This window comes from Corvus moneduloides, chromosome 11, assembly GCF_009650955.1.
Source record: "Corvus moneduloides isolate bCorMon1 chromosome 11, bCorMon1.pri, whole genome shotgun sequence".
NCBI classification, from domain to species: Eukaryota; Metazoa; Chordata; class Aves; order Passeriformes; family Corvidae; genus Corvus; species Corvus moneduloides.
Window position 1 is genome coordinate 13,437,588 of NC_045486.1, and position 11,221 is coordinate 13,448,808.

Genomic DNA, 11,221 nt, shown 5'->3' on the forward strand with positions numbered 1-11,221 from the left:
GCATTATTTCAGGTTTCATTACTGAAAATTTTATAAACCCTCCAGCCCCGTTTAAAGGAATGATACTTGTTGCATGCCAAAGAATCTTACAGACATCCAAGCTCAGCTGTCCTCTTACTGTCAGCCTCTCTTCAGGTTAATACATTTTCAGAAGGGAAAGGACAAAGGGAGATGGACAACTGTTAGAAGTTGAACCCGTGGGCAATTACTGGGCTCACTATGGTATATCCCTAAGGAGAAGGGTGAAGTTGACTGGTATTGAACAGCCTGCCAGGTATACACATTTCCCCTGCAGTGAGATCCAAATAAAGGCTGTGGCTGTCCCATATTGTCCAATCTGGACACAGACAGTTGCTGGTTGTGCTTGGACCTATAACTCACCTGTGGAATAACCATCAATTCTATGATCAAAAGGTTGAGATACTACACCAAACCAAAACAAACAATACAACCTACATCTGATTGTCCTCAACATACATGTTTCTCACTGCTGAAAGGGAGTGGAAAGATCTGTCCTTGTGTCCTTACCCCAGCTTGTCAGTCTGTCTGTTCCTTAGCTGGTGTCACCCACAAGCCTGATGACTCTTTTGTCCTACTGCACTGCCTGCATCACTGATGGTGCTTAACAGCATCCACCTCAAAAATCAACCTCTTTTCTCACTGGCCACCTATTAGACTAAAACACTGATCTCTATCTGTAAGCCCAACTATCCAGCCAGTTTTTCCACTCAGGTCACAGTCTGTACCTCTCCCTTTTGGCCAGAAGAATGTTGCCAGACCACGTCAGAGTCCTTGCATAAGTCAGGGTGACTGACATCCCCTGCTCTCCCTTCTGCCAAAATGACTGACTCGATGAGAAGGCAATCAGGTTGCTCAGGTGTAATTTGCCTGTAAGCTCAAATGAGATGCTGACTGCATGTTCTCGCATCCTTTTTGCACTTGGAAGCAAGGTTATTCCTCACCGTGAGGATACTGAATGGCTTCCTTCCACCACGACAAAAATCCCAAAGGGGAAAAAGCAGAGGATGTACCAGTAACTCTGCACAGCCTACACGGGCTTTTCCTAAAAACACTGGTCAGGATGCTTGGCTGTAGGATCAGGAGCAGTGCTTGCAAGAGCCACGAAAGAAATACTTTAGCAATGTTTTAGCAAAACATTGTATTTTTTGCTAAAAAATACTTTAGCAATGTTTTGTTTCTAGGTTTACACTAAAATTAATGTCCAGACAGAAAATTGAAGGAATCACAAGCACATAATTGTTTTTTCCCCAAACAATGATTGTTAAACACTTGAAATTGGAAATTCTATTTTTTAGTCTTCCCTACACTGTCTTGAAATTACTGAAGTCTTTAGTCCATCTCCCCTTGAAGCATGAAGGTCTTTTTCAGTTACTTCAGTAATTCTTTGCTTTCAATGATAATCAAAGAGTACACATTAAACTCATATAAAATACATTATTTAACAATTCTTTTGACATAAAATTCTTTTCTCTAACTTGCATTAGATGCTTGGCTGTATCACAATTACTGTCATGCTATATAATGTCTAAAAGATATTTAAATATTAAAAAATCTAATCAAACAGCATAATCAACACAACAAATAGCTTTAATGCTGGTTCTAGTTTATAAAACAAGTGGAAAGAGGTGGAGAAGAACTCAAATCTTTGCCAGGTGTGGCAACATGTGTCATCCTAACAGCCTTGACTCTCCCATTAAAGTAGACATACACGAAGGAATGCAAAAGAAAAAAATTACATGCTACTATAACCACTGAATTATACACTCATGACCTTTAAACCTGAACATAAATAAACCTGAGCTTGTAATTTTAAAGGAGTATCATGTAAGGTTTCTGGATTATATTTACTCTTTAAAACCAAACATTGAAAAAAATATATTTCTATGTTTTATTTTAAAAATGTCAGTTATTGATGTTCAGCATTCAAAATAATATGATGAGATACTGATGGAAAGAAATTAACCTGAAACTGTAAACAAGCAGACCTCTGCTTAGCAGAAAATGTTTCTAGTAAAACTCTGCATCATTTTGCATGCTCTTTAGGATTCTTTCAACCCGTGTTTATGAGCAGGCAAATGGGAAAGGACCAGGGAGAAGCTGCACAAAGAAACCACCTCGTTAGAAGTCAGTGTTAAGCCTTCTATGCCACCATATGGAGGGCACTGCAAGCGACAGAAGACAGAGCCTGTGATACCAGAGTCTCCTGGCTTTTTTGTTGTGCAATGCTTTGGGAATGCAAATCAGTGTGAGCAGAAGCTCTCTCTAAATACACACTGAGTATGTGTGTGTGTAATATATGTCCAAAGCTAATACTTAAATTGCTCTGTTTTGCATAGCAATTTGCATAGCAAAAGACTATGTAAACTCGGCACTTGGTTTAGGTCTGACAGCACAGTGGTTAGATTTTTATCCTGTGACAACAGGAAATGAATGGGTTTGAACATTTTAGAAAAGCCTTTCCTTCCCTCAGACACAGAAAAAGTTTGATATGACGTTTATATAACTACAGTCAGTGTCTGAAACATGAACTCCAGGCCATAGTGCAGCACTAAACAATGACCCAGGCTGATAAGCATTTCAGTATTCCAGCATGAATGTATTGAAGTCACAGCAACGCCTCTAGAGAGAGGGTTCTGCTTTCTTCGACCACCATTTGTTGCCATTTCCATTGCACTGATTTCAAAGGAACAGAAATTAACTAATGCAACAAATGGACTACCCTAACAGAAGACCACTGAGTCCTTACTAGAGGACCTGGCTCCCAGCATCCACCTGAAATATTAAGTTGACTGAAAGATGCGAATTTTCTACCTAAAACAGAAGACAATATTGGCAAATCCAATTGTTTAAGCACCTCATTGGGCTGAATTAGGCTTTACTTGTCTACATCACAAATAACCTCACACAGAAGATTCCAGAATTCACAATTACATTCCATTAAGTAACATTTTTTTCATGTGCTTCCCAAATGTCCTCAGATGATCCTGAAGTTCATGATACATTTGACATTTCCTGTAAATATGAATGGTTCTGACCTCCTTATACTAAGAAAAGACCTTCAAGAGATAATCTTTTTAAATCAGTATTATTATAAGACTTCCAAAATTTTTTCCTCTTCATGAGATAACAGCAGGTTTTGCCCCTGGACCAGAGCCCACATTAGAGGCGAGATCGCATCTCACATCCAGCATTTGAGCTATCTGGGGCACTATCCTCAGGAAAGAACGATTCCTTTTCTGCATGGCCTTCTCTTGCCTTTTTTAAGTTGTCCTTCCACTTGATAGAGAATTGCTACAATGACTGTCATTTTAGAGGCTAAAATTCCCTATTTAACAAGTGAAAGTTTCCCTTCCTATGGCCAAGGAATTAAAACTACCAATGCACATGCTATTACAATATAGGACATCCCACTCACTACATAAACAATGCATCAGAAGATTTTAATTCAAAAGCCTGCCATAAAAGAAAATATATTGCAAACTTTTTTCCCCACATCTAAGAAGCACAGTACAAGGACTTGGTGTTGCTGCTGCCAGCAAGAGAAACCAGTGCAATTAAATAAAGCATTTCCTACTTTAGAAAGAAACACCAGTGCACTACAGGGCATCGCTGACACAGATCAGGCACTAGCAATGGAAGGGAAGAATCGGAGCAATGAGAGGCCTCCGGGCACCACGTGCTTCCCACCTACTCTCCGCATTAACCATCGCCGCGATAACCTCACCCAGTACCTGCCGTTCATACGGGGCTATTAAACCTTAATGCGATTTTTGTGAAAAACAAAGAGGAAAAATCGTTTTGAGAAGGCAACACGGGTTTTGTGGTCACGAGGTGTCCAAAATCAAGCCTGGGCGCGAAGGCGGGGGCGGGGATCAAGGAGCAGGTGGCGGCACTGCCCGGACGGCGCTGCCGCAGCACCCGCAGCACCCGGGCCCGGAGCTGCGGCCCCGCTCCCGGCCCGCGGCATTCCCGGGAGCGGCGGCGGGGCCAGCGGGGCGACGGCGCCGCGGAACTCCGGGCAGGAGTTCGCAGGGCACGACCGCGGCGGAGAGCCGGAGCCGAGACTGTCAGAGCCCCGCGGAGCCATGCAGGCAGCGTCCCCGCCGCGCTGCCGGGGCGTCCCCCTCCCTCCCGGCCACCGCCGCGGCTGTCCCGGGGCCGGGAACGACAGGGAAGCAGCGCTGGGCCCGGCGAGCAGAGGCTGGGCCGGATGCGGCCTCCGCCGGGCCCGTCTCACCTGCGGGCTGTCCTCCAGCGTCTCCTCGATGGGCAGTTTGTCGATGCCGGGCATGGCGGCGGCCGCGCTGAGACCCCGCGGCTCCGCTCCCCCCGCGCCGGCCCGGCCGGCCCCGACCCGCACCGACCCTCGCCCACCGGGCGCCGGACGTCCCGCCCCGCCCCCCGCGCGCCCGGCCTCCCATTGGCCCGCCTGCCCCGCCTGCCCGGCTGCCCATTGGCTGGCGGGCCCGCCCGTTCGCGCGCAGGCGCGGGGGCTGAGGGCGGGGTCGCTCGCGCGCGGCCCCTCAGGGCGGAGGCTCCGCGCCGGGAGCGGCTCCGTGCGGGGAGCGGAGCGGAGGCAGCCGGGACGTGTCCCTGCTGAGGTGACTGCTCGGCAGTGCGGGTCATGAGTGTCAGGCAAAGTGCCCTCCCAGCTCTGTTTGTGCTCTGGGCGTTGCTGTCGTCTCTTCATAAACAATTATCCTGGGGGCCACCCCACAGCGGGGGAGCCCGCTTGGGTCCCTGGCGTTATGAAGCATCTTTGGCCCTCATTCTATGTTACCTGGAGCGTCCCTTTTGGAAGTCGCCTCTTATCCCTGCCATGTGGATGGTTCTCCCAGGTGGAGGCCAGTCACTTCTACTGTGCTTGTAGTGAGAGGACAAGAGGCCTGAAGCTGAGGTCGAGATTCTGATTAGATATTAGAAAATAGGCTCTCTGCTGCCTTAGACTGAGGAAGTGTGGTGCTATAGGTTGGGGACTGATTTTAAATGCTCAAAACTATTGAGGGTTCACAGGAATCGAAACAGATCATTGGTTAGACTTGAAAACTGGTTCAGCTCTGAAATTAGTGTAGAATCACTAAGGTTAGGAAAGACCTCTAAGATCATCAATCCCAACTATTAATCCAGCAGCCTGTGTTAACCACTAAACCATGTGCCCAAGTGCCACATCCTCCCCCCTTCTGAACACTTCCAGGGATGGTGATTGTCAGTGTCTGACTACCCTGCCCATGAAGAAACTTTTCCCAATATCCAATCTAAACCTTTCCTGGCACAACTTGAGGCCGTTTCTTCTTGTTCTGTCACTTGTTACCTGGGAGAAGAGACTGACCCCCACCTGGCTACAACCTCCTTTCAGGTACTTTTAGAGAGCAAGACTTTGTAGACTGATTATACTTCTAAGCTGGAAAAAAAAAAAAAAAAAAAAAAAAAAAAAAAAAAAAAAAAAAAAAAAAAAAGAGGCACTTCCCTTGTTGGTTTTGCCTATTTGGGACCCGGTGAACTTAGTATAAGAACAGATTAGAAAGTGCATTAAGTCATTCAGCAGAGTAAATGATAATGATTGTGCAGTCTTGCTATGGAGACCTGTCTTTATGTTGTATCAGGTCATGGTTTACCTTTAAAAGCAGATAAAAGACAGGGCTGGTGTGTTAAATTACAAACAATTAAAGATTTTTGAGGTGGCTTTTTTTTGTTTGTTGGTTTGGGTTTTTTGGTGGGTGGTGTTATTTAAGGTTTTTTTTGTTGTTGTGTTGTTTTGTTTTTCCCTGTAGGGAATGGTGAAGAAATTTCCAAGTTAATGCTCTGTTCAGTCAATTCATTTACCAGCTCAGCCGGTGACTCACCAAAAGTCACAGCACCTCTCCCTTCCCCTGTCAACGAGGGTAATAATTCAGGGTTATCTTACAAGGTATTTTAAAGACTAAGTCTTGTACCTGTAACCACGTGACAGGGCATTAACATTGGTTCATGACCTATAAATAGATGTGCTTTCTGGTTTTGAGACAGTTAACTTGTGACCAAGTTCTACAGCAGTCTCCTGTAAGAAATTGGTCTGGTTTGGACTGTAGGATGCATTTTCCCAGTGGAATTCAGGAAGGTAGTAACTTTAAGTGGACTGGGTTTAGTTAGCTCTGTGTATTTACAGCTATAAGTGGCATCCAAAAGTTTTACTTGGGCTACAAATTTGACAGCAACAAATGTGATAGTAATGAATTGAAGAATCCCTCTGAATCCTCTTACCGTGGTTTTAGTGTTACACTGTTTTCAGTATTGTAGGTCTTTTGTTAGTGTGTGAGGGGTTTTTTGTTGTTGTTTGGGATTTTTGATTTGTGGGGTTGGGGTTTTTTGTTTGATTTGTTGGGTTTTTTTTTTAGGGGGGTTGGTTTTTGTTTGGTTTTGTTTTTTGTTGTTCTTTCTCCAAAATATCTACTAAGAGGCCTTAAAAATGTGGGGAACTAACCCTTGGCACTTTGTCAACAGGGAGAAGAGCAGCGAACAGATCTTTAGAGGATGCCAGATGTGTGCCCTTACGGAGAGAATATTTTTCCTCTGCTGGAGGGTGAAAGCTGTGTGGATAAGGCAGGCTTTATTTGCAATGTTTCTCACTGTTTAACACTGTTTCTCATACTTTTGCTAGTGGCAACTTTGGATTAACCTTGAATTTACCTGCATTCACTCAATCTCCCTTTGCCAAAATAGCTTTTACTTCAGCCAAGAAATAGCTAACTGCTTTTGTTTTGTGAAAATTGGTGTTACCATTTTGAGGTATTCTTGCTTTTAAAAAACTTGGGAATTTTGCAGTTGGCTTTGAATATAATACTTGTTATTCATGTTCAAAACATATTTGAAAGAGAGCTTTATGCAGCATGACTTCTGAGGTGGTGAAATAGTGCTGCGTAAAGAAGTTGTGGTAAGGGTGTGGTGAAAGGCAGATTTTTGGAGTGTGATAAGTAATCAAGAAAGATAATATATACCATTTATGCCTTTTAAAAAACTTGGAAAAAAAATATTGCCCAGGCTCTAGTGGAAGGTGACCCAGCAGTGGAGTAGCAGTGGGTGAGAAGAGCAAAAGGCAGCAAGAGTAAGGGCTGGGGCTTCAGAGCAAAGCCCCCAAGAGCTCTCAGTGTGGTCTCTTGGGCTGGTGTAAACAGCCCTCGGAGGCTTCCCATCCATAAAGAACCAGAGCTTCATCTACTAAAGAGATGAACTCCACTGTCCCTGGGCAAAAAATAGTGGTGCAAAGTCTGAAAGGGAGATTAGTTTGCTCCCTCATCAAGTATGTGATGCTGTAAGAGGATTGGATTTGCATATCCAAGGAGCAGTGAGTTTTCCTATTATTGATTACTTAGTATTCCCAGCTTAATGTTTGCCGTGTTGCTCTAATTGCCCCTACAAAGGTATTTAGCTAAAAGTCTATAGGTAATTTCACATGGGTTGCAAGGTAGTATTGGTCATTACTAATGGGCCAAAATAATGAAATACAGTTTTCAAGTGAAGGCTTAAGGTCTATAAATGGTGGCTGGAGCTCAGCTTGCAAGTGATCATTGCAGGTGGATTGATGCTGCTTCAAGATCCATTGATCTGTGCTGAGATGTGCCCTTGGTAAGATCACTTCTGGAATTATCACTTTTTAATAGTTTGGTTTGACAGCAATCTTACTGCACAACACAAAGGCCAGTAGGAGTGGTAACTGTTCCTCCTGAAATGAAAATATTGTTTTCATTTTTGCCTGTTATTTTTGGATAAATCTTGATTTTATAGTGTCTCTACAGAAATTCCTCCTTTTCTTGTCCTGAACCAAAAGCTGTTTTTGAGCATGTGATGTAAACTGCTGTGTAACTGACAGATGAGCTTGAATATAAAAATGTTATACTCAGTATTTTCTTTATAATGGATGAAATCTGACTTTGAGCCCCATTACAAAGCCTTTATCTCCTTTCTCCCAATTACTCATAATTTTTTAAGTGTTTGCTCTGTAGGATTTAAATATGCTTCTATTTGCTATAAACCTACGAGAAGGGAGAGGCATCTATGAGAAAAAGGGTGCTTTTAAACCTGTACATTTGAGTGTACTAGTTCTATTACTTGAAGTTTTGCTTTGATGTAGTGAAGAATTATCAGGAAATTTCACATCTGGTATGTTTCAAAAAGGCTGCAACAAAGTTATTTTCATAAGAAAAATGAATGCATGAATTATTTAAAATAGTTGGTGCAACTGTTCCTATTAACTAATCCAGGCACTTGGAAGGCAATTACACTGAGCTTTGACAACACTGCCAACCCACTGCACAGTGCCTTATGCCAAAAGCTATTGTTGTTTTATTGACCACGTTCACCATTACATATGCATATGAAAAAACAGAGGCATTTTCATCGGGATTACCCTAATAGCATTAAGAGATTATTTTTTAAATTTCCTTGGAAGGAAATTCACTTAAATGAGATTACTTATTACTTGACTGGTTTCCTATCATGCTTCTATGTTTAGGTAAGTGGAGTCCATTAGAGTATAAAGTTTTTTAAAAAACTGATTTTATACATTAATGATTTCAAATAAAAGAGAAGTACTATATTTGTGCACAGCTTCTTTTGAGAAAGTTAAGTCGATGCTCTGGTTAGAAGAGATAACACTTTCTGTCCCCCTTGGTGGCCCCCCTAGTGTCACCATTAGTTGCTAATTACTTGCAAACAAATAAACAATTAACTCCTCGTGCCTCTTGGTGGGAGAGTTTTCATTGACATGCTAAAACTTTCTAATAAAGGATTTTAATTAATGACGTTGCAAATCCAACCCCCTTGTCAACATAGCTATAAGGAGGACTTGTGGAGAAATGCAAGTACAGTACCCCTGCTATGCTGGCTGAGGGCGAAGGCATGGCCGGTCCCTCGCTGTGTGCTGCTAACACAGCAGCTTCTCCGGATCTGCGCAAGGCGCCCGGCTTTGGAGAGAATAAAGCCACACAGTGCTCCTTCTCAATTGAGAGTATATTGGGACTGGAGCAGAAAAAAGATGGCATTCCAGCTGGGAAACCTTACAGACCCTGGATGGATGCATGCAGCAGTTTGGGTAAGTCGGTCTGTTTTGTAACCTCTCAAGCTTTCACCCTTTAAAAATATTGGCATGTTTCTACTGCAAACCAGTAAATTGAAGCTCTCCTTTTCTTGTTCTTTCTAGTTTTAGGTGATGACAGTGATCCCCATCAGCAAATCCCTGTTGTTTGCTATGAAAATCCATTATTTCATGCTAGAAGTGATCCAGTGCAAGAGGAAAAAGTTTTCAAATGTGAAAAATATTTTTCAGTCGCTGAAAGGCTGTCTTTCAAACGAGAATTGAGCTGGTACAGGGGTAGAAGACCACGAACTGCATTCACTAGAAACCAGGTAGGGCTTTCCTCCTACTTAATAAATGAGTAACAATGTAGTTTAATAAAATGTTGGAAGAAACCTCTAATAGCTGATAAATTCAGTGTGATGTACCTTGGCAGAGAGAAATGTAATCAGGAACTAGTGTAAATTAACAGGAATGTTGCTAATTTCAGCAGACCTCTCTTTATCTTTGGAATCAGAATTGTGCAAACACTGATCAGAAGTCTCCTGTTGAACAAACTAAGCTGTTATTTTATTTATTTTATGTTTTACTGCTATGAACATAGTGATAACTATTCAACAAGTGTGTTTAATCTCCTCAGATTGAAGTATTGGAAAATGTTTTTAAAATGAACTCCTACCCCGGCATTGATATTAGAGAAGAGTTAGCTCGCAAATTAGAGTTAGATGAAGACAGGATCCAGGTAAATAAAAATTTATTTGAACTTTTCTGTAATTCCAGCTGTATGTACTCTCTGGCTATATAAGTAAGTAGTTTGACAGCAGTAATAAGGATGTTAATATTCTCAGTTTAAATCAATGTATATATGTGCCTTCAATGATTTGTGAAATGGAAACCATCGAATTCCTTCTGAAATCTAAAGCCTTCCATAGCATTGATGAGGTATTCATCACTATAATATTTCCACAATATCTGCTCTGTTAATCTCTAGTTATTATGTGCAGAACTTGATCATTTCCTTAAAATCATATTTATATTTTGCTTGTCACCATATTTGAAAAATGTATTTGAAACAAGTATGGACATAATTTGTGTGACTGCCTGCACATTTTGCAAGACTGCCAGCAGAGCATAGATGTGTTAAATAAGTGTTTGAACCTATGTCTTTATCTGCCAAAAGCAAAATCTATTCAGGGATATTAATTATTGATTTGCAGGTAGTTCAGTGTGATAAGAAGCATACTGTAAACATTAGAATTTGGGCTTTGCTTTGTTGTTTATCAGGCTTTTGATGCAAGTATTATATTTGGCCTGATGGGAAACTTGATGTTGCAAATAGTTAAGCAGCTGAAGAAATAGCACCGTAAGTGTCTGAATTCCAGATGTTCAGGATCTTCCAGGGTCTGATTCTGTCACTGAATTTAATACCAGTTTTTATATTAATTACAGTGAAGCTGATTCTTACTTTCCAGTTAAGCTGGGGATATTATTTTCTTCATCTATGGTGTTAAAATTACAGCAGGTAGCTACATGCTATCATCTGCAGATTTAAAATTTATATTGAACTTGCAAACTGGTGTCACCATACAAATGTGTAATGCTGTGTGAATACTTTCCACTGCTGTATTTCTGAAAAGCATCCCTTCTCTTTCCATTTTAGATCTGGTTCCAGAACCGTCGTGCAAAGCTGAAAAGATCACACAGAGAATCTCAGTTTCTAATGGTGAAAAACACTTTCACCTCCAGCCTGCTAGAGTAGAAGGAAGGATGGCTTGCTGTTACAGTACTACTGCAGAAAATGAATGATTATTCATAACCTGTATTAAGTAATGATATAGTAATTATGAATTTATGCTCAGATTTGAAATTTTATTATAATTTTCATTCAAATAAACTGTAAATACTTGAAGTATTATTATAATCTACTTTTTGTGGAAAAAGTGAACTTTTCCTATATACTTGAGTAAGTATTTTCAAAGAAGTTGAGATATTTTTGCAGTTCAAAAAAATGCAAACCCTGGGTTGCACAAGATTTTCAGCTACTATGAATTACTGCAGGTGACTTGACAAAGCTTTATGGTTTTAGGAGAAGTCTGTTTCAAGTCTGAAATAAACCAGATGCAAAATAAATTTTGCTACTGGAAACAGTTT

At 41.6% G+C, this 11,221-nt stretch overlaps 2 protein-coding genes across 3 annotated transcripts in view; one reads left to right on the forward strand and one right to left on the reverse strand.

The window, feature by feature from the left end:
• Nucleotides 1–4,385, reverse strand: part of APPL1 (adaptor protein, phosphotyrosine interacting with PH domain and leucine zipper 1) — a 26,076-nt gene extending 21,691 nt beyond the window's left edge. The window contains exon 1 of the mRNA XM_032120423.1: nt 4,259–4,385. Coding sequence (XP_031976314.1) covers nt 4,259–4,312 — 54 coding nt within the window. The 5' untranslated portion in view covers nt 4,313–4,385. The remainder of the gene's footprint in view (nt 1–4,258) is intronic.
• A 141-nt stretch (nt 4,386–4,526) lies between these two features.
• On the forward strand, nt 4,527–10,983 carry HESX1 (HESX homeobox 1). Of its 2 annotated transcripts, none has more exons than XM_032121339.1 (7): nt 4,527–4,622; nt 5,793–5,929; nt 6,502–7,623; nt 8,830–9,088; nt 9,197–9,402; nt 9,711–9,812; nt 10,731–10,983. In XM_032121339.1, exons 4-7 carry the CDS (start codon nt 8,875–8,877, stop codon nt 10,827–10,829), a joined length of 621 nt encoding a protein of 206 aa, XP_031977230.1. In that variant the 5' UTR covers nt 4,527–4,622; nt 5,793–5,929; nt 6,502–7,623; nt 8,830–8,874; the 3' UTR covers nt 10,830–10,983. The 2 variants fall into 2 exon arrangements, with proteins under 2 accessions (XP_031977230.1, XP_031977231.1); XM_032121340.1 differs by lacking the exon at nt 4,527–4,622 and adding an exon at nt 5,338–5,377.
• The last annotated feature ends 238 nt before the right edge of the window (nt 10,984–11,221 follow it).

What these genes read in the sequence shown, in the direction of transcription:
- HESX1 (XM_032121339.1), top strand. Translation starts at nt 8,875, where the DNA reads ATGCTGGCTGAGGGCGAAGGCATGGCCGGTCCCTCGCTGTGTGCTGCT. An exon ending in GGATGCATGCAGCAGTTTGG is followed by an intron (nt 9,089 to 9,196) that starts GTAAGTCGGTCT and finishes TGTTCTTTCTAG; the next exon opens with TTTTAGGTGATGACAGTGAT. An exon ending in CTGCATTCACTAGAAACCAG is followed by an intron (nt 9,403 to 9,710) that starts GTAGGGCTTTCC and finishes TAATCTCCTCAG; the next exon opens with ATTGAAGTATTGGAAAATGT.